This window comes from Megascapheus bottae, chromosome 24, assembly GCF_031878675.1.
Source record: "Megascapheus bottae isolate mThoBot1 chromosome 24, mThoBot2.hap1, whole genome shotgun sequence".
In the NCBI taxonomy this organism is placed as follows: domain Eukaryota; kingdom Metazoa; phylum Chordata; class Mammalia; order Rodentia; family Geomyidae; genus Megascapheus; species Megascapheus bottae.
The window spans coordinates 13111429-13129283 of record NC_143532.1 but is presented as its reverse complement, the minus strand read 5'-3'; the positions used below and the strand labels follow the sequence as shown (position 1 = coordinate 13129283).

At 50.7% G+C, this 17855-nt stretch overlaps 1 protein-coding gene across 2 annotated transcripts; it reads left to right on the top strand.

The window, feature by feature from the left end:
• Nucleotides 1–1130: 1130 nt before the first annotated feature.
• On the top strand, nucleotides 1131–10226 carry Ca7 (carbonic anhydrase 7). 2 transcript variants are annotated; one of them, XM_090357020.1, is made up of 7 exons: nucleotides 1131–1228; nucleotides 3742–3939; nucleotides 6731–6849; nucleotides 7466–7561; nucleotides 7666–7728; nucleotides 8436–8591; nucleotides 9474–10226. In XM_090357020.1, exons 1-7 carry the CDS (start codon nucleotides 1189–1191, stop codon nucleotides 9594–9596), a joined length of 795 nt encoding a protein of 264 aa, XP_090213146.1. In that variant the 5' UTR covers nucleotides 1131–1188; the 3' UTR covers nucleotides 9597–10226. The 2 variants fall into 2 exon arrangements, with proteins under 2 accessions (XP_090213146.1, XP_090213147.1); XM_090357021.1 differs by lacking the exon at nucleotides 7466–7561.
• The last annotated feature ends 7629 nt before the right edge of the window (nucleotides 10227–17855 follow it).

The following is a 17855-nucleotide window of genomic DNA, read 5'->3' as shown; positions in this document are numbered from 1 at the left end:
CCTATCCTTGGCGCAAAGCCACAGGCAAAGATGAATCAGACTGGGCCTCCTGAAGTCAGTAGGTAGAAGATAGAGGGCATACCAGGAGAAGGGTACAATGAGGACCAGGCTGGCAGATTAGAAGCCATTGAACAGTCAGGCTGAGTGCCCAGTAGAAAGCATGAGCTCCCAGCAGGTGCTCTGAAGGTCATGGGCATTGAGGAGAGGGAGGAAACTGTAGAAGCACATGCAGAGTCGGTGAAGAAGGGATGAAGCAGCAGAGAAGATAAAAGGAGGGAAAGGAGAGGCCTCAAGACTTGGTTTCGGGGAGAAGCCAGCCATTGTCTTTGGATCCCAAGCTCATTGGTTGAGGCCATTTTGGGGCTCTGGTTGGTTCCATTTGGGCCAAGAGTTTGTGTTGCCAGTCCTGTACCCCACTTACCCCAGGGCTCCTAGACCCTTACACCGTCAGGATTCCCATGCCTCCAGCATCAAGAGGATGTGGTAAAAGCGACCATCTTATGTGGGGCAAGACATCCCCTAGCAAAATGACCTTGGGGAAGTCGTTTCACCTCCTTGGGTCTCAGTCTCCTGTCAAATAGAGCCGATGTAAGCATTTCATGTCATAGAGCTGGCTGAGGTCTGTGTTACAGGAAGGATGCCAAGCTTAATCTAGTACTGCGATCCGCATCTGGCCATCAGGCGAAGCTCCATTCTGGACACTTTGGTCTGCAGTATTACGAGGACTTTCCACTTCCGTCCCCCTAAGCTCCCCCCATCCCCAGCCTCCGATCCCCCAGGACTCAGGTCCTGTGTCAGTGGTGGCATTTGTGTCTCAGGGACCAGCTTGGGAAGGAAATGCTATGTGGAGAAGCCATGCAAAGCGCTGCACAGTCTCTGGACCCCAGTATTCCTACACGTGCGGGGAGAGTGTAGGGAGTAGGGGGGCAGTTTACCTCCACCTGACCTCGCCTGAGAGAAGGGGGCGGGGGATCAGCGGGTCCGCGGGAGGGCGGGCAGGGGAGGGGAGGGCCGGCCTCTCTCCCTGCTAGGGGGTGGGGGGCGGGTCCCCGGGGAACCGCTCCTCCCGCCCGCAGCCGCTTTAAGAGGCTGCTCCGCGGCAGGGAGCGGGGCCCAGAGCCGCAGCCCGATCGAGCGGACCGAGCCCAGCGGGCAGGTACGCGACTGCCTGCCGGGGACAGCAGCGGCATGACCGGCCACCACGGCTGGGGCTACGGCCAGGACGACGGTAGGCGCAGCCCCTCGCTGGCTCTCCCCCAGCTGGGACTGGCTCCGATCTGCACTCGGGGTTGGGTTTCCCCGAGCCCACGCTCTAGAACCGACCCGGAGCCCAGAACCCGGCCCACAAGCCGAGTCCCCGGCTCGGCTGCGCGCACTCCGCGCTGCGCCCCGGCGGGCCGCGCCGCCCGCGCCCGTGAGCGCGGCAGCCGGCTGAGCGCGTCCCGCCACCGCCGCCTCCTCCGCGCAGCCCGGGGCCACCGCGCTCGCCCCGACCCGGCCCGGCACTCGACCGCCCCGGCGTGCGCCGCGCGGGGAGGTGATGGGGCGGCGGAGGCGCGGCCGCGGGGCAGCGCTGTGCGCGGGGTGGGATGGGGGTGGGGGTCCGTGCGGGGACCTCCCGGGAGCTGAGCTCCGCGTGGGCAAGGGCGACGTGTCCCCAGAAGAGAGTTTCCCCGCCCAAGTGTCCGAGCTGCGGTGCCCGGCTGGTACGTGAGCCTGAGCCAAGGGGGCACTTGGGGACGCACGCCTGTCTAGGCGACGACACCCGAGCGGGAGGTGCCGTGTAGCAAGCAGCCTCAGCTTTCTTAGTCGGATGGGGAAGATAGCTTTTCCATCCTGCCTCAGTTTCCTTAGCATGCAATGGAAGGGAGAGGACACAGAAGCTGGCTCGAGTGTGGGTCTGGGACAGGTCAGTTCCCTTTCAGGGATGAGGATGGGGTGGGGGCTTTTTCGTGGAGATGGACATAGAACACCCAGGATCCAGGCTGGGCAGGAAGGGGTGGAAAGAGGAGCAAGTTCCTAAGGCAAGAACGTCCCTCCTGCCCCACTTCTCCTGGAGAGACTGTCATTTTATGAGAGTGAGTGGGAGTCTTGGGCTACAGTCTGGGGTCCCGGAAATTGGCGGTGGTCCAGAGGTAGTCGAGAAGTGTGCGAATGCCTGGCTCCTTCTGGAACCCTAAGGACAAAGAAGGCTATTTTGTAAGGGAATCCCTAGATCTGGTCATGCACGAGTTGGACAGAGACAGTCAGAAAAAGGCCAGCAGAGATGGAGAGTGGAGAAGGGCCAGACTGATAGCGCCCAGAGAAGACCATTCTCTCCCTAGCAGGACTTAAGCTGGCTTTGACATGCTTTCCCCAGAGGCTGCCCTCAGTTTCTAGCCCTTCCTGTCGGTCCTGTCCACCTGCTTTGAGCCTCCAGCCTTCTGAAGGGTATGCCCTATGGCCCTCTTACCCTCAGGCAGCTGTACCTCATCCAGTGAGTCCTGAGTTGTCCAATCTAAGGGCAATGAGAGAGGGACAGACAGAGGACAGAGGTGCCAGCATGAGGCAGAGCTCACAGGACTTCAAAAATAACCCAAAGGGGCCGTGCCACGATTCTGAGTCATCCACTGGGGACATGGCTCCGTCTCTGTCGGCACCTGCTGCTGTTTTCTCGGGGAAAACTTAAGAAGCCAAAAAGGGGGAGAAGCACCAGCAGGCAGTAGCTCTAAAAATAGGCTGCATCTCAGGATGTTCCCCAGGGAGATGCTGAGCCTTTAGGCTGCAGATGGAGCCTCCGGGAGGCAGGTGGTGGGCGCCCGTGGGTGTGTGCGCAGGTGTGTGTGTTCGGGGGTGTATGCATGGGCATGTGTTCTGCTGTGGTCCTTTTGTGTGAACTTGGGTTCCAATAGGAGATGTTTACGTGAGAGAATGTGTATGCGTGGGTCAGATAGAGTTGGCAGAGCTGCGTGTGTGTAGACATATGCATATTTGGGGCTTGGTGAGTGCAGGGCAGTGTACATGTGTGTGTGCACATGTTCAATATTGGGGCTTGAACTCAGGGCCTAGGTGCTGTCCCTTAGCTTAGTTCACTCAAGGCTAACCCATTACTATCTGTGCTGCAGTTCCACTTCTTGCCTTTTTTGTTTCTAATTAACTGGTGATAAGAGTCTCATGGAATTTCAGATCTCAGCTTCCTGAGTACGTAGGATTACAGACATGAGCCACTGATGCTCAGCTCTGCTGTGTGTTTATATCAGTGCGTGTGTGTGCATGCATGCATATGCATGAGTAGCTTCAGTTCCCTCATCTGTAACGTGGGCATCAAATTACTGTCCACTTCACAAGTTGGCTATGTGTTACAGAGCGAAAGCTAGGTTGATAGGGATTTTTGTTGTCATCACAGATAGTTAAGTTTTACTAGTTGCTCAAAGTACAGAGAGTAAATTCCTGTCAGGGCCATATAAGAGATTTTAGATGTCTGTGGGCTTCCCAGAATGTGTGCTGGGGAGTGGAGGAGGGGAGGGGTAGGATAGGGAGGAGAACTCACTATCCAGAACAGCCTTTAAGCCTATAGTTATGTTACATTCCTTTTCATGCTCTCCCTCTCTGGGCCTCCTTTCAGCACTGGAGATGAGTTCTACTGAAGCATTTCCCACATCCCAGCATTGCTGGGATTAGACCTCAGACCTGTATGACTCCATGGGCATATGACCAAGCCCAAGGAGATAGCCTGAGTCTTTGCCTCCTCTCTACCTGCAGGGCCCTCAAATTGGCACAAACTGTACCCCATTGCCCAGGGAGACCGCCAATCCCCCATCAATATCATATCCAGCCAGGCTGTGTACTCACCCAGCCTGCAGCCACTAGAACTTTCCTACGAGGCCTGCACATCACTCAGCATTTCCAACAATGGCCACTCTGTCCAGGTAGACTTCAATGACTGTGATGACAGAACAGGTAAGTGACTGCTGCCAAAGCCTGGCCCTGCTCCCCATCACCCAGAGTCCTTGCCCCATATGGGTTGGGATCAGGAACTCAGATTCTTCCTCCTCCTCCTCCTTTTTTTTTTTTGCTAATCCTGGGGCTTGAACTCAGAGTCTGTGCACTGTCCTTGGACAATTTTTGCTCAAGGGTAGCACTCTGGCACTTGAGCCACAGCACCATTTCCAATTTTTTCTGTGTATGTGGTACTGAGGAATTGAACCCAGGACTTTGTGCATGCTAGGCAAGCACACTACCACCAGGCCACACTCCCAGCCCTTGCTCCACTTTTTATCAGCTATGAAGCCTGGAGTTTGAGCTTTAGTCTCCTTGTACATAATATGAGAGGAATAAGATTGACTTTCTATAGTCGGAGAGAGACAATAAAAGAAATGAAGTGTCACCAAAGGCAGGTCTTCAAGCTATGCTAACTCCCTTCCTGCCCTTCAAATCAGATTTGTCTTTCCTACCTTCCTGCTGGTGGCATAGGGCAAGCCCTTCTGCCCTTGGTGTCTGGTCCAGCTCTGCAAGGAGAAGAGGGGGCTGAGACTTCTGTGTCAGGCTCTCAGCAGGGCATTTAGTCTTCTCAAAACCCCCCTTTTTGTAGGCAAATTGAGGTTTTATGAGCTGGGGAAGGCCTGGGACTAGCTCTAATGTCTCTCTGATCTTGACCTGAAAGTATCTACCATTTTGGGCTACGCAGGGCCGTTGGCAATTCATGCTATAGCTCCTTCCAAGGCCTCTTTAGTCCTGGAATTAGCATTAAGAATTCTCATGATAAATTCCTTAGGAGTGCTTTTCAGTGAAGGAATTTTGTCCATACAGCCGGCTGTGGGGGTGTGGAGTGGGGTGAGGAGAGAAAGTGCTAGTGTTTCTTATGTAATCAAGTGTCCAGTACTTTGCTCTCCACCCCTCCCCACATATACAATAAAACATATTCAGGAGAATCTAACTGTCAAATAGAAAAACCCAATGTAGAGATGAGGAGGAAAGAAAGCTAGGTTTTTAGTAAGGGGAGTGATCTTAGTTGCTGTATCCCAAGATCCCTGGGAGGGTAGGATAAAAGGGAAAAAATAGCTATACTTCTTCCTGAAAGAGAGGACACCTAGCAGACCCTCAAAAAAGACAGACAAAGCAATTTGTTGTACTCACTACTACTGGTGGCTTATGCCTCTAACCCTAGCTACACAGAAGGCTGAGATCTGAGGATGTCAGTTCAAAACTAGCCCTGGCAGGAAATCTTGTGAAACTCTTATCTCCAATTAGCTACTAAAAAGCCAGAAGCTGAAACTGTGACTTGATCCATCAGGGAGGGAAATGGATGTGTCTCTACATAGTTGCTCTGAAAGTCAAATGTGTCGATGCCTGCAAAACACCAAACACATAGTGAATTCACAGCAAATGGCAGAAGCCAGGTATAGTGGTGCGTAACTGTAAACCCAGCTACTTGGGAGTCTGAAGAAGGAGGACCTCTAGTTTAAGGCAGGTAAAGTTAGTGAGGCCCCATCAGACCAAAGGGCTGAAGACATAGACCAAGCAATTGCCTAACGTGCATGATGACCTGGGTTTGATTCCTCCCAAATTAAACAACAACATAACCCACTGTGATTAGCAAGGCATTCTTTGGTCAGAGGGAGAAAAGCCCAAGGGGTCAGAGGGTGATTTTTTTCCTCTGAGACACTAACTACCAAGTAGGTTCCTAAGAGAAACAAATTTAGAGAAGTGGATCCCTAAAGAGGATCAGGATGTTGCAGTTGTCCCTTCCCTAGGGCAGAGCAGCCTGACTAGGGTCCGACCCACAGTCGTGGGTTCGGACAGGACCTCCTTGGTGGCACAGACAGGCCCTGCTTATTACTTAGGGGAAGACAACAAGTGGCCTCTGGATTGTGCTGCCCTCTTCTTTGAGGCCCACAGTGTACAAGGCCCTGGTGCCTCAGTCAGCCACTATGGAGAGCCCAGTGGAACTCTGAGCCTGGGGCTGTCACCTGATCCAAAGGCTCACATTCAGGCCTGACTGGGCCACTCCAGTGCAAGATCTCTTTCAGCTGGAAATTCTATCAGTCCCCAGAAGCCTTGTGCACAGCCTCAGCTCTGGGCTATCAAGGTGAGAAACTCACAAAGCCAATGCAAGAGGGACCTTCCAAAGAATCCATTTGTAAAAGAATTGGCCCTGAGGGTAGTTGGGCCTGGCTAGGAGGAAGGATAGGTATCTTCAAGGACTCAACTGCTCTGGAACATGCATATTCTAAGGAGACAGGGTGGCCTGATGATTAGGAACTTGAGACTCTGACTATAGGAGATACAGGTTCATAATGTAGCTCAGTGCCTTGCTGTGTGTCCATGGGCAAATGCTATGCCGTCTCAGTAACTCAGTTTCTTAATAGGAATTGATAGCAGATTCTGCCCCATGTGGGCAGGTAGGTGGACTATATAAAGTTATCCTTCCAACCTCGGCTTGATCAGGGTTCCAGCTGTGGCAAGCCTGTTGCTGTTGGTACCAGGGCTTCTGTAGGGAATTGGGCAAGAGGAGTGAGGATGGCCCAAGGAAGAGCTGTAGTCCATCCATCCCAGAAGTCTCTGCCACCTGCAGGCTGGGAGACTTTCTGAATTGACCCAGAAGGTGGACTGTGGAAGCTGGTGGGACTGACCTACACCCTGAATTTTCCACATGAAAAATGTAGTCCCTTCCTGGGCTACTGCCCAGGCCCTGGCACTGCCATCTGACAGAGTACGTACGCATCCTTTCACATGTTTCTTCTGCCCACAGCAGTGTCTGGGGGCCCCCTGAAGGGGCCCTACCGGCTCAAGCAGTTTCATTTCCACTGGGGCAAGAGACGTGATGTGGGCTCGGAGCACACAGTGGATGGCAAGTCATTTCCCAGCGAGGTAAGGAGCCATCCCCCTATCCCTCCACTGCCTGGGGAAGGAGCAGACCTGGGGTCAGAGGCTCCAAGCCACCCAGGGAGGGACTTGGAAGAGCTTGAGGAGGCCAGACGCCGTTACTCTGTCCTGGACTGCATAGCCAGGAGTTTCTCGAAGGGCCTGTTCTGTTCCCTCTCACACACTTTGCTTGGCAACCCTTCAGGAACTGAGTCTGCAGTCAAGGTCTGGCCTTGCCTGGCCTCTTCTCTTCTTCTTTTTCTTCCCTCTCTCTTTACTGGGCTGCACACATCCTTCACCGATACCTGGCTTCTTCATGCCTTCCAAGCTTTGCCTATGCTGTTTCTTTTGCCTGGAATGCCTTTCCCAGGCATCTACCTGATAACCTGCTTACTCTTGGGACTCAGCTGCAGGTTCTCCCTCCCACTTTCTCCTACTGGAGAGCCATCGATGTCACAGCAGGGCCCAAGCCAAATAAATTCCTTTGTGGGTTCCTAAAGGCTCTAAAACAGTTGGATCCAGAACAGAAAATGCTACCAGTGGTTCTCAAGGGGGTTTCCCCTCGGTCCCCCGCCCACCCCAAGATCTTGAGCCCGGGCTTGTCCCATTCTTGACCTTCCAGCTACATCTGGTTCACTGGAATGCCAAGAAATACAGCACCTTTGGTGAGGCGGCCTCGGCCCCCGATGGCCTGGCTGTGGTCGGGGTCTTCCTAGAGGTGAGTGGTGGGTCTCCCGGGGGCCCAGAAGGACAAGGGAGGCTGGGCAGAGCCCTTGTTCTAAGATGCAAGATGGTGGGCTCACACTAGCATCTCCCTGACAGACAGGGGACGAACACCCCAGCATGAACCGTCTAACAGATGCACTCTACATGGTTCGGTTTAAGGTAAGTCCAGGGGTCACTGCATCTTCTCATCTCCCCAGTCCCCAACCCAGAGCAGGTCAGTGGGGAAAGAAGAAGTTGGTTCAGAGTGGGCCCATCCACTTTTCCATGTTGGTGATTACCCTAGTTGAGACCTAGACTGAGCATCAGCCCTTCAGGGCCATGCTACAGTCCCTCAGGTACCCAGCATGCCACAGGGCAGAGCATTGACAGGATTTTCTGCCAGTCCTGGGGCTTGAACTCAGGGCCTAAGCACTGTCCTTGGGCTTTTCCTCAAGGCTAAAGCCTTGAGGCTACCACTTGAGTCACAGTACCACTTCTGGATTTTTCTGTGTATGTGGTACCGAGGAATCGAATCCCGGTCTTCATGCATGCTAGGCAAGCACTTTAACCACTAGGCCAAACTCCTGACCCATTGATAGGATTTTTAAGGTACCTGTCACTGCATATGTTGCTCTGCCAGGCAATGAGAAAGGCAGCCAAAGAGAAGAGAGTGGAAATGGTGATCAGAGTGTCCCCAGCGCCACAGTTTCTATATTAACACACAGTTGCAGAGGGCCCAACCCAGGCTAGGCACCTAGGATCATGGCCATTTGCCTATAATTTGTATCAGTGAACCAAGAAGAAACCTAAACCCCACTGGTGGTCATGGGTGCCAGGCTAGCCCTGGCAGAAGGTTTATGCTGATATCCATATCCACATCCTATTAGGGCACCAAGGCTCAGTTCAGCTGCTTCAACCCGAAGAGCCTCCTGCCAGTCAGCCGGCAGTTTTGGACCTACCCAGGCTCCCTGACCACACCCCCTCTTAGTGAGAGTGTCACCTGGATTGTGCTCCGAGAGCCCATCAGCATCTCTGAGAAGCAGGTGAGTCTGCCCCATCCCCCAGTGAGCTAGCAGTCCCCAGCCTAGGTCACCCATCAAACCTCCCATCATTGGCCCATGTTCCCGCCCCCCCCCCAATACTAGGAGGGATTGAACTCAGAGCCGTATGCTGGCTCATCAGTGCTCTTATTGCTTTAGCTACACCCCAGTCCTTTTGCTTTTAGTTTGTTTTTCAGCTAGGATCTCATACTAGAAGAGGTCTCCAAGCTGACCTCTTCCTATTTCTGATATTTCCTATTTCTGATTCCTGCATAGCTAGAATTATAGGCACATCTGGTTACATTTTATTTTGTTTTGTTTATTTATTTTATTTAGTTATTGCCAGTCTTAGAGCTTGAACTCAGGGCTTGGACACTGTCCTTGGGCTTTTCCTCAAGGCTAGAGCCTTCCTCGAGGCTACCACTTGAGCCACAGCATCACTTCTAGCCTTTTCTGTTCATGTGGTACTGAGGAATTGAACCCAGAGCTTCATGCCTTTTAGGAAAGCACTCTACCACTGAGTCAGCTTGGTTGTGAGTCATGAGGGACATAAGGACCCAGACACAGGAGGGAAAGGAGCAGTTTGGATCCTGGGATCAGCCCCTACTGTGTTGCCCTCAGAATGCTTCATTTTCCTGTATACTTAAACTACACTGTACAGGACTGGAACTAGAACTAGGTGAAGCAAGTATAGGTTCACAGATCTTTTAGGGAAGGAGCAATTGATTGAAATTGAGATCTCAAAAAGAGAAAAGGGTGGCGGCCCTGGGACAGGTAAAAAGAAGGGTGGCACTGACTGGACAGAGGTTGACCAGATGATAAATCTGGATTCCTAGAGGTCCACAGTGCAATGTCTTCCCTGAGCATCTTTTCTGTCTTCTCAAGATGGAGAAGTTCCGGAGCTTGCTTTTCACCTCAGAGGATGATGAGAGGATCCACATGGTGAACAACTTCCGGCCACCACAGCCACTGAAGGGCCGTGTGGTCAAAGCCTCCTTCCGGGCCTGATCTGCTCACCTGCCCAGCTAGCTGCAAGGGCACCATCTTCCCAAGGGCTTCCATGTCAGCAGACACCAAACCATCTGGGGCTCTCTGTCTGGGGGGTCCTGTGCTCCCCCTTCAGCTCCCCTCTCTTAGGGATTCTTGTTGGGACCCTCAATGGGGAGGCATTGTGCACCTGCCCTGAGTGGGTGGGGGGGGCAGAAGACTAGGAGCTGAGCAGGGTCCACGCTTGGAGCTGCCTCTGCTCTCCAAGACCCAAAGCCCCCTGGGAACCTTTTCTTGTCTTCCCTCACTGGCAGTGGCAGTGGCCCCACCCTAAGCTCACACTGTGATGGATGAGACTGAGCTTCCGGGATAGGCAGCGGGCACTGCCAGAAAGACTCAAGCAATAATCCAAGGCAGGTCCAGCTGCCTCTCAGCATTACCTCCTCCTCAGGCCTCCACCATGCTTCCACCTCACTGCCAGGCCGCTCAGATAGCACCTGGCAGCTGCAGGTGACATGGCCTTCTCCCTCTAGCCACCTGCTGCCACGGGCAGGCCCTGGCTGCAGCTTATATACTATCCCCCTGAATCCCAACCCAGTCACCAAAGCCATCTACATGACAATCCATCCATGTGTTAATAAATTCATTGATCCATGCAACTAAGAACAGCTGAGTAGCTGAGTGTCTGTGTTCTGTCTAGTACTGATATGGGGTTGGAGGGGGGGGTAATGCTGGCAGTGGGTCCAGCACACTTGGGAGTTGCTGGGAACAGGAGAGGGAAGGTGAGACAAAGGGCAAAGCGTAGGCTAAGAGAGAATTCTTCTCTTTAGGAGAAGAATGAAATTCCAGCCAGTATTCCAAGACTAGAACAACAGAGGGCTGGACAGATGTGAAGCTCAGAGATGAAAACTTGGTGTAATTGTGAGGCTGAAAAGGATCCATGGGCCCAAAGCCCTGGGGTAGCGCCTGGGACTATTCTCCATGCTGATGGTAAGCCATGGAAGGTTAAGAGAGTTAGAGCAGGGCTAAGCTAGTAGATGGGGAAGAGCCTTGGTGGCTAGTGGCCAGCAAAGAGAGGACAGAGGAGTGGAGGAAGCAAGGACTGGGAGAGAGATTTGGAGATGCAGCTAATAAGACACACACACACACACACACACACACACACACACACACACTCAGAGACAGAGACAGAGACACAGAAAGTGAGTAACAGAGAGACAGAGTCATTGGCCATAGTATTTATCAGCCCCAGAAGGAAAATTTAGGGTGGCACAAAAATCTAGTCCTGAATTCTGTAATCTATACAGCTCTAGAGTGAGTCTCCTTAAATTTTAACCCAGGTACCTGGCTGGCCTCTCCCCTAGTCAAGTTGACTATTGGATTTCAAAACCCAGATGAGACTGGAACAGTGAAAGGGGTGAGAAATGACGAGAGGGGACAGCAGTGTGCAAGTTTTGCAGCCATTAGGGAGGGACATCTTGGGGGTGAGGACAGATGGGTGAAGGTATGTCCAACACCCTTGGGAAGGAGGCTGTGTCAGGCCCTGCATGCAGGGCCTGATGGGACATGTCACTCATTTATTAGGGCTATAACTCCTATCATCCTGTAACTGTCACTATACTAAGTGTCTTGGTGTCTAAGGCTCTAGGCTTTAGACCTCTAGCTTTGACTTCCTGGATGGCAGAGGGATAAGATTTGTATATTGATTCCCTACTCCTGTCACTCCCATTCTCCAGGCAAACTGGTCCCCACTGTGCTGTTGTGAGGTGGGGGGACAGGAAAGGCAAGACCTCTCTGCGAAGGCTTCTCTCACAAAGATGACACAAGAGCCAGGAACAGCTTTGCCTATGATTTCACAGCTCTTCTCCCTCCAGGATTCTGGAACATGCAAAGGGAGGGGCATGTTTCTGGAGGACAGACTGCTGGGGGTGGGGGCAGGGAGGCCAGAAAAAAATGCTAGCAATGCAAACTTCTGAAGGCCAGCAAAGGGCCTAGGGCAGATGTCCAGCTTTCTCTCTATGATCCGATTTTATAGATTGGGAGAACGAGGCACAGAGAGGTTATGGAGGCGAGGAGCCAAGCAGGCCAGATCCGCCTGACTGCTGTCCTGCTCTATAACCAGAGCATCTGCTCCTCTTAGGGGGAGAGATGGCATGATGGTGGCTACTTGGGGAGGTGGGTATTTCTGGGTCTGCTAGGGACCGTATCCAGCCCCTCCTAGGGATAGTGGCATCACAGACCTGGCACTGAAGAGGACTTGGAAAATGGGAGCTGAATTTGTAATTATTGTGAGATTGCCAAGAATCCTCACGCTCAACGTTCTTTCCTTTAATTCATTTCTTAAATTTAAAACTATTTTAAAACCCAGAGTGGCCTCCTTATATTCTAATCACAGCCCAAGATTTGACCCTATTCTACCCAAATGGGATGTTCCCGCTGGATCCAGCAAACTTGGCCTCATGGGGCTAGGACTGAATCATTCAGGGCAAGATCATCTCCTGGGGTCAATGCTTGTTCCATTTGAGACCCCCCCCCAAACAAGATGGGCTCGGTTTGTCCCCAAGACACTCTTTCCTGGGAAACTGGTAGTGGCCTTGAGTCAGAGGCCCAGGCTTCCCTGCACAGCACCTCCTGAAAGTCAGGGAGGTGACAGCAAAGCTAAAGGTCCCTGTGGCACTCCTGGTCAGAGGACCTGCCCTCAACGCTGTCATTTAACAGCCTGCAGGCTTTGGAGGGACACTCACTCCCTGGAGGCTGCTGCAGGGTCCCTGCCTTGCCACATTACAGCTGGGGCCAGAGACAGTATCTTTCTGCACATGTCTATGCCTTTTGTACTCTGTCATATAAAGAAGGCACACATTGAAGGAAATGTTACTCAAGGCTTCTGGGGAGTATTTCCTCCTTTCAAAAATGGAAATGATGTCATATGAACCCCACCTATGGTTTAAACGTTTTCAATACTTGTACAAAAAAGAAAAAGGAAAAGAAAATAGGATCTGGAGTATAATAGCACATGCCTATAATTCCAGCACCTGGGAGGCTGAGGCAGAGGTATCTTGAATTCAAGGCCAGCCCAGCTACCTATCAAGACCCTTGCTCAAAAAGCCATAATAAGAAGAAACAAGTCAGCTCAGGCACTGGTGGCTCTCGCCTATAATGTTAGCTGCTCAGGGGGCTGAGATCTGGGATTTCAGTTCAAAGCCAGCCTAGGCAGAAAAGTTGGGCAGACTCTTATCTTCAATTAACCACCAAAGAGCTAAAAGTAGCTCAAATGGTAGCTCATCAACTTTGAGGGGAAAAAAATTAAGCAAAAGCACAGGGCCCTAAGTTCTAGCTTTGAGCCCAGAGTTCAAGTTCTAGGACCAAGAAAAAAGAAATAGTCTGGACTACATGATGCCAAGTTGGCTCTCTGGGCCTGGCCTTTTTCCTCCAGGAAAGTTTGTCATCCCTTCGCTTCCCACCAACCCAGCAGAACTTTGGCTGTCCCATTAGTACAAAGGCCAAGACTCTTGGTAAAGAGCTGACCACAGGAGGCTGTCAAGAAAGAGTCCTGCTGGGTTCAGAAGACTTGATTCATCTGGGAGAGTTCTCTGGAAGAGAGGACCAGAGCAAAGTAGCTGGAGTCCTAGTACTGCAGGAGCTTGTGCCATACGGTGAGCCAGGAAGGACTGGCTGCTCAGGCCCAGCTTGTGTTCACTGATCTGGGTCGCCTGGCTGGGGACATGGGCTCTCAGGAGCTCTGTAGACTTCCAATGCTAGACAGATGTTTACCTTTCCATGCAAGGGCCATGAGAAGTGTGGGAGGGCTAAGCAGGCATAACAGCTTCAGGCTTAAAGGAAACTGATCCTTCCAGAAGCTCAGGAGGCTCCAGGCATCCCTTGGCCCACATCTCCCCCCTAACATGGAACTTAATTACAAATTCTGACAGATGACAGCTTTGGCTGCTCCTGTGTCCCTTGCAGCATGGATTCATGCCTGGGCCCTCGCAGCTTCTAGTCTGTGGGTCTAATCTTGGTCCTTCCAGGTGTATCCCAACTGTTTTTCTCTCCAGGACTAAGGGAGAGTCAGATGCCCTGCTGGGATAGGTATTGTAAGAAAGGCTTAGGGGTACATAGTTGAACTTAGGGTTCTTTCCTGTTCTACAGGGAGGATCTTATGTATCAGAAAGATTTCTCTGCTCCAAATAATTCTCTGTCTATGACTGGGCTCTAGGCCTTAGCTTCCCAATTTGTCAAAGGTGTCAGAGGGAGGCTAAGAAGTAGATTTTGTAGACAGAGGTAGTGTTAGGGCCAGCCGGGGAACAAATACTCAGGGCCTTAGCTATTGCACACACTTTTGTCCCCCACCCCCAACTAAAAAGGACCATGATACTGGGAGAATAGATAAGAGCTTGTAACTGGAAGAACCACAGAGACCTCTAGACCTGCAAGAGGAGAGCTGGGGCTGAATTTCCCACCAGCCTCACCCACTGGGGGCTCTAAGCTAGATCGAATGGACTTACAGGAAATAAAGGCATTTTATCTTTTTTCACATATCGAAATCCGGGAACCATGACCTGGTTGACAAGGTTTGCACTTTTAGAGAGTTCAGTGCCTGGAAATGGTGTCTCCCCCTCCAGAACACAGAGCTCTAATGGGGTATTTCAGACAGGGGCAGGTGAGCTGAAAAGATACTTTGGGGATAGCCAGGACTTTGAAGGTCTGGCCCCAGCATTAAGTCCAGAAGTCTGTGGTTTCTGGGGAGCACTGCAAAGGACTTGGAGGGGAGCTCCTCACCTCTGTGTACCCTGGGGTACAGAGCTATGCAAATACTGTTTGGCCCCAGGCTAGGGGGGTGGAGACTTCAGTGCCAACTTAAATGCTAAAATTGGCGCCTGTGGCAGTTCTAAAAACTCATGGAAGGCCCAGGTCAGGCACTAGTAGCCAGCTTTATGATCTCTGGGGCACCTGCCTCCAGCCTGGATCCCTCTGAGGTCAGAGGTCATGCTGGGATTATGTTCGAATGGCCTATCTGGGTTATTCTAACTGAGGATCACAACCTTATTCCACTTTAACATGGAAGCACTAAAGCACTATGTTTTTGTAGCTTAAATACATGGTGAAATTTTGAGAAATTCAGTTACCACATATGAGGAGAGTAGAATGCACTTTGTGTTTGCTATGGTTTGTTCCTATCAGAGAGTAGGTCTGGCTTTTTCCTTGTTATTTTGTTTGTTTTCTTTTGAGAAGAGGTCTTACTATGTAGCCCTGATTGGCCTTAAACTCATGATCTTCCTACCTCAGTCTCCTAAATTCTGGGATTACAGGTGTGACCACCTTGTTTTATGGTAGCTTTTTGTTTTATTTTGCATGTATTGATTGGTTGGTTGATTGATTGATTGATTGATTGATGCTACTAGAGTTTGAACTCAGGGCCTCAAATTGGCTTAGCTTGCTTCCAGCTGGCACTCTACTATTTGAGCCAAGGCTCTGGCCTTGCTCTTTTTGCTAGTTATTTTGGAGATGGATCTCTCCAATTTTTGTGCCCCTCCCCCTCAGCTTTGAGCCCTGCCCCTCCCCCCTGCATCTCTGCCTTCTGAGTAGCTAGAACTATAGGCATAAACCGCCAGTGCCCAGCTTACAATATAGTCACCTTCCCTCTCCACCCCCATTTCCTGGAGTTCATTTCGACAAATATTTTATGTGATCAGAGGTACATAAGCATTGTGCCTTTCTGTTCCTCCCCTAAGAATGTCTTCCTTTGGTCTTCCTGTGTGTGAACTCCTAGAACAATGCAGTGTAATAAACATAACATGCTTGCCGATTTGGAGATTCTGGGACCCAAGGACACTAAAGATGTGATGCTGTCTTCTGATTATTTGTGTCTATAACTAGAGAATTTGTAACAAAACAGCATCTGGACAGAGGAATACAAGGGTCCTTGTTCTTGTGAGTTGATTTTCCTAGATAGTGAAAACTCTCAATAAAATCCCAAGCACAGGGCCAGGAGTGTGGCCTAGTGGTAGAGCATGCACTAAGTCCTGGGTTCAATTCCTCGGTACCACATACACAGAAAAAGCCAGAAGTGGTACTGTGGCTCAAGTGGTAGAGCGCTAGCCCTGAGAAAGCCTAAGGACAGTGACCAGGCCCTGAGTTCAAGCCCCAGGACTGGCAAAAAAAAAAAAAAATCCCAAGCACCAGCTTGTTCTGTTTTCAGATGCTATCACAAGATTCTCAAGGCTGAGTAATATATAAAGAAAAGTTTATTTTAGCCAGCTAAAATGGTAATGATCCAGAACCTGCTTTGTGTCAGCTTCATGGTACAGTACTCCTGCTCCTTTGGCTTATGGTGGAACGTGGCAAGAGATGCAGTCAGGTGTGTCAGAGAATGAGGGAGTGCCTGGCGTGTGTGTGTGTGTGTGTGTGTGTGTGTGTGTGTGTGTGTGTGCATGCATGTTTTAAATAAGGGCCTGCTCTCACCACATCTCACTTGCAATGGCAGGAACCATAATAACCTCCTGAGGATGATGGAACCCAGTGACCTAATTCCCTCTGAAAGGTCTCCTCGCCTCTGGACATTGAGATATTAAACCTCTAACAGCTTTGGTAGGGGAAAATAATAGCAAACACAAAATGGGATTCTCTCCTTACATGTTGTATATGGTAACTACTTAGAAAATATGTTATATATTTAAGCTGTGGGAAAAAAAAGAAATGGACCTTCTGTTTCCAAATAAATGGTGCAAGATCATGGATTTAAATGCTGACCAATAGATTGCAAGAAGATGGGACATCGGAACATCAAGCAGGACTCAGACAATACTCTGTTGTGTGACTCTACTCTGCAGAACTCCCACATGCCAGCGTCTCCCCAACAAGTGACAACCTCATACCCGCAGATTCCCCAAATACTCTCTACCATGGGAATGAAGGGAGGCCATGCCTGGGAGAAGCACCAGAGAAGAGTGACAGGGTAGTGGCCAGCAGGAGGGACGAGGTGACACCAAGGATGTGGACAGTGTCAGTTCCCAGTGGTCAGTCTCCCTATTCCACTTTGCTCTAAAACACTCAGGCATTCCTGTGGGGTCTGTGCCACCTAGTGGCCACATGTAAAACTGCAATTTAGGCTCTTCCTTTAGCCCTGGTTGGTAGGTTACTATTTGTTAAACCAGGTTTGCTGTTATTTGTGCTCTTGTTTCTCTGGAACCTCTTGTTTCTTCTGCTGACTTGAGACTCCTGCACTGGGTGGAGATGACAGCTAGCCAGTGCCATTTGAGGCAAGGCCCCCTCTCCTCTTCCCTTCCTCAAAGATTTGGAGGATAGAGGAGCATGTGCCAGGTAGAGGAACAGCAGGGGAGAAGATGTGGAGTTAGTTCCACAGAACTCAAGGTTAGTGTGAGAAAATCTGATTGAATTTGACCCAGTCTTCACATAGCCTGGGGATGGGTATGCCCTGATTACAGTCTCAGGTCCTAGTTCTTTAGACAGAAATAACACTAGGGCCCATGGAAAGGAGGGCAGCTCCACCCTGACACCCACATACTTCCCCTACCCTCATTTTGCTGACATGGCTGGCATCCCTACAGCTTTCATGGGAATGGCTGCCCCATTCCCATTTAACAGAGAGAGGAAAGGGGTCATGTATCCAGTGAATGGCAGTGCTGGGGTTCTCAGGTCACCCCCTCATGACACAGTGGACCCTGTGCTAGAAGGGGCTCTTGTTTCTTGGAAAAGCAGCTGTAGAGTAGTTAGGGTTTAGGTACTTTGTACATCAGCCTCAAGGCCACAGGCTCTCTCTGTTCCTTGGCAGAGAGGGAAAAAATGCTGTGGGATTATTGACCTTCCCTGAAGAAGTGAGTTGAGAGGAGTGATTCATAATATTTGATTGTTATTGGCTGATGAAAGAAAGTTCAACTATATTTGAAATACATCAGCCTTGCATTTCCAACATTGGATCAGGCTCAGAAAACACTCACGCACTGTTAGCACCCAGGAAATGAGGCCTTATTTAAGCTATAGGGTTTAACTTACATGATGAGACAAAAACACAACATGACATTGGGGCGGCCTTCCCATGACCAATGCTCCTATCTGTCTCTAGCTTTAAGGTGAATGAACTGGAGCCATCGGGTCAAGAAATATCCAGGAGAAGGGCTTGGCTGGGAATCAAAGAGCAAGGCCCAGATTCTTCTCTGCCACAAGTTTAGAACCCCCAGGGAAGTTGGTGAAGTCAGTTCTGGATTTGAGACTTTGCTTTCTACTTCAAAGAATGGATATACATGGGTTCTATCAGATGAGACC